This window comes from Brassica napus, chromosome C1, assembly GCF_020379485.1.
Source record: "Brassica napus cultivar Da-Ae chromosome C1, Da-Ae, whole genome shotgun sequence".
In the NCBI taxonomy this organism is placed as follows: Eukaryota; Viridiplantae; Streptophyta; class Magnoliopsida; order Brassicales; family Brassicaceae; genus Brassica; species Brassica napus.
In genome coordinates, this window is record NC_063444.1 from 25,323,882 (window position 1) to 25,328,059 (window position 4,178).

The 4,178-nt window shown below is 38.8% G+C and overlaps 1 protein-coding gene across 1 annotated transcript; it reads right to left on the bottom strand.

The window, feature by feature from the left end:
* Positions 1-798: 798 nt before the first annotated feature.
* LOC111201649 lies at positions 799-2,520 on the bottom strand. Its single transcript, XM_022693877.1, has 6 exons — positions 2,321-2,520; positions 2,030-2,143; positions 1,655-1,889; positions 1,384-1,580; positions 1,179-1,206; positions 799-1,089 (listed from the first exon to the last, which is right to left on the bottom strand). Exons 1-6 carry the CDS (start codon positions 2,518-2,520, stop codon positions 799-801), a joined length of 1,065 nt encoding a protein of 354 aa, XP_022549598.1.
* Positions 2,521-4,178: the final 1,658 nt, after the last annotated feature.

Genomic DNA, 4,178 nt, shown 5'->3' on the forward strand with positions numbered 1-4,178 from the left:
GGTTTAGCAGATATCCGGGACCTCTGGAAATTTAAATTTTCCTATCTTTCTTTATTTTATGGAAACCAACGGTGTGAATTTCAGTTCCCACAATGGAGACCTACATTACCAGGACGCACTAGTAAAAATTTACCGCATAGCCACTACAACTCCGTGGCTATAGACCGGAAATCCGTGGCTACGGAGAAAAGAGCCACACTTTTGGAAAGGAAAATTATCGTGGCTATAGCCTCGTGGCTGGAATAAAAACGTGGCTTATCGTGGCTATTAGCCACGCTGTTACCACGCTTATTTTCGTGGCTTATATAGCCACGATAATAACATCTATAGCGTTGCTACACTTAGTGGCTATTATAGCCACGTTTTTACCACTAAGTGGCTCTTGCAGCCATGATTTTGCCACTACGTTTTTCGTGGCTATATGAAGCCACAGTTTTGTTTTTTACTCACGTGGTATTCTTTAGCCACGTTACAGCCATTGTAATTATTGTGGCAATTTTGTAACAATTTTTGTAAATGGTTTTCTTCTTTGATCAGTTTCATTTTGCCAATTTGAACAATTTTTATTTCCATTCAAATATTAAAAGATTGCACATTTCATAAAAACAGAAGTTGCATATATATATAAAAGAGTAGGTTCAACATTACAAAAACAGAGATAATTATACAAGGTAGAAGAGTTTTAAAGAGTCTAAGAAGACTCTACAAAATACATAGTTAAAGATTTTAAGAAAACTCTACCAAAAGATCAGCTAGAGTTTGATGAACCTTGTTACAAAAGAGAAGACAAGAACCTACTTAAGGCTGAGTAGTTGGGGCTTGAGGCTGAGCAAAAGTCTGTTCAGTAGGTGCTCGTTGGGGACGAAGCGTTTGGAGGAGCTGATTGATTGCATCTCTTGTTGATGCAAAGTCCTGCTTCACCTCGGACACGTCCTGCCTCACACTTTGGAGGCTTGTCTCAAGACCTCCCACACGCATCTCCAGCTCCAGGTTGTGGGCAAGACCATTAGGGACGCTTGAAGAAGGTGCTTGCTCCCCGTATTGGGCACTACCGAGTCCATAAACATGCCCCCTCTTACCCTTAGCATTCTGTTGAACATAACATAAAACAATTTTAATAAACTCAGGTGGCTGTCAAGACTGTAAATAAAAAGAACATAGCATAAGACATTGTAAACCACATTATTAAGCAGCTCTAAGTCATATCTAATTACACATACAAATCAGAACATAAAACAATTGAAACCTAGTGTTTCTTTTCCAAGACCGTGTCCATGTTACAATAAATAAACTATAAGCTCAAGTCTTTTTAACACAAACATAACATGGTTCTCTACTATATTGTGTGTATGAAAGATACCTTTAGATAAGCTTTTTTTTAACTTGAGGCGAGAAGGAGTAGATGATGCACTTGGACTCCCGGGTGATCCTTCAGTGTTAGAGAGCTGTGTGGCTTCCATCTCGGCTTGAGTAACCAGCTCTTCAGCACAATAGTCCACAAAAGTCCCATCTGGTCGGGTGTGTGTCGCCCTGACTAGATCAGTGAATGATGGCCGTTCATTAGTACCAGACGCCACCATCTGCAAAAAAGGGAAATAATTACATGCGATTAGAAAAAAGAACAGTATTTAAAAGTATAGACATGGAAAGATACCATGTTATACTCAATCCTTGCAAAAGACCTAGGTCCTGCATTATGCTTGTGGCAACCTTTACCCACAGGATCAGACTTGCGAGATTTTGCACCCTTCTTGCTCTTCTTTTTAGCTGCATCGGTCGCCCAATGCTCCAACAGGAGTGTCCAGTCAGCATCATTGATATACTTTGGCTTCTTGTGTTGCCTCTTCTTCTTGTTTATCCTTTCACCAATGGTTGTCCATGTTTCTTTCCTTCAAAGACCGTAGACCAAGTCATTAAACTCAGGCTCCCAGTAGAAATTTTGCTACAAAAGAAAACAAAATAGTAAGCGATTTAAAAACATGTAAGCGACATATACAATGTATACTAGTCACTTACCACAAACGTTTACCACCATGATTCCCTCCTTTCATCAGGAACCTTCCTCCAACTCTTCCAAGGCCCCATGTAGTATGCTTGCCAAGTTGCCCGAATGAAAGAGTTGACACATGGGTCAATACCAAACCTAAAATGATAACAAACATCAGTAACAAAAACAATACATTCACAAAACAAATCCTAAAAATAAACAATCATAAGTAAGAATCCTAAACAGAATCTATCCTAAGCAATCACAGCCATAATTCAAATAACAGAAACTATTCTAGTCTAAGAAAGAGATGGAGACCAAATGTAATCTTACCATAAAGCTCCATTGATTTTATCTGGATGGAGATGAGGCTGTGCTAGCCTAGCAGGTGAATTGAGCATGGCATTGAGGGTCTTCTGCGGGTAGCTATTGGAACGAGAAGAGGAAGTAGAATGGTTCGAAGCCGGTCCAGTAGCACCAGGAGCCATACGAAGAGGCGCAGCGGTTGTCCCAGGTACTCTTGCTGAGTTCATCTGTTCAGAACCAATGAAAAAGAAACATTAGTATACAAGCAAATATAAACAGAGACAAAGCGACATAAAAGAGATAGAGAGAAGAACATGAGAAATTAAAACACTTTTAGGTCCGAGTAAAAACAAAGAGAGAAAGACAAATCTTGAAAAAAAAAGAGACAGAGAGCTAATCAGTTCACAAGAACACTAACTAGACAGAGACAAAACCCCTAATCGAAACCTACCCTAAAACATAGACACTTACAAAACAAAGAAATCGAAACCCAAGATCGGAAATAAATCGAAACACACAGACAGGCAAATAAATCGAAACACACAGACAAGCAAAGAAATCAAAACCCTAGAACAAGAATTAAACATGCCCAAAAAAAAAACCCAAACCCTAGAACATCTAATCGATTCGAGAATCGAAGGGTTTCAGATTTAGCAGAGGAGAGGAAGGGGTAACCTTGAGAAATGTGAGAGGGAGACGGGAGACAGCGAGGCTTGGAATCGGAGACGGCGAGAATTGAAATCGGAGAAGACGACGGCTTTCGTCGGTCGCGACTCGAGAGTGAGTTTTGATTTTTTTGCTACGTGTTGAGAAGAAAGGGAAAATCGATATAAAACCCTTTCCCCTAAGCCACGAAAAAGCGTGGCTAACCGTGGCACTATTTTAGCAATAACCGTGAAATGAAAAATTATTGGAGCCAAAACCAATTGGTAAACCAAAATTTCAACATAGCCACGGAATTACAGTGGCTACGTTTTAATATAAACCGCGGAACCAAAAATAATTGGAGCCAAAACCACATAGCCACTGTGTAGTCACGTAATAAGCGTGGCTATCTTTAAAAACCCGAAACAACAAACATCTAACCCCTAAACTATAATCCCTAAACCCTTTTCATTCAACCTTCTTCTCATACAACACCTTTCATACATATTCCAACGCTAGCACCTCGTAAAACAATATATTTTACAACCTTACCATTTATTTTACATCTTACAGTATATTTTACAACACCACAAAATATTTTACAACCTTCCAACTTATTTTACAACCTTACAACTTATTTTTCATCCTAACAATTTATTTATTTTTAACACATTCAGCCTTAAAACATATTTTACTACCTTAAACACATATTTTACAATCTTGGAATATATTATTCTATTCCGAATCATCATCTGAATCACGGTCTGCTTCTACATCACCATCTGATACATATTCATCGTTTGGAGGATTCACCGGAGCAATATCATAATCGGACACATCATCAACAACATGTGTTTCCACCCGTAACAATGAACTTTCAGTAACCTGATCACGTCTATCATCTTGCCATGCCATTAAAGCAATTTATGACGTTTCTCGGATTCCTCGGGGAATAATTTTTGCGCATGCCCACCAGTCATCGATTGATTGTCGACATACCCGTGGATAAGGAATAAAAAATGCTTGATCACAATTACCTGTTCGTGGTACAATAACATCATAGTTTCAAATCATGGCTTTTCATCAATAATCAAATCCCAAACAAATAAAAATATATATCTTTCACTTACCTGGTAATACAAAAGGATCATATTTTGCATATTGTCTTCGTGGTGAGACATGAACAAGACCAAATGGATGTATTCTCATACCGCGATTTTCTGTGGTGTCAAACCGCGAA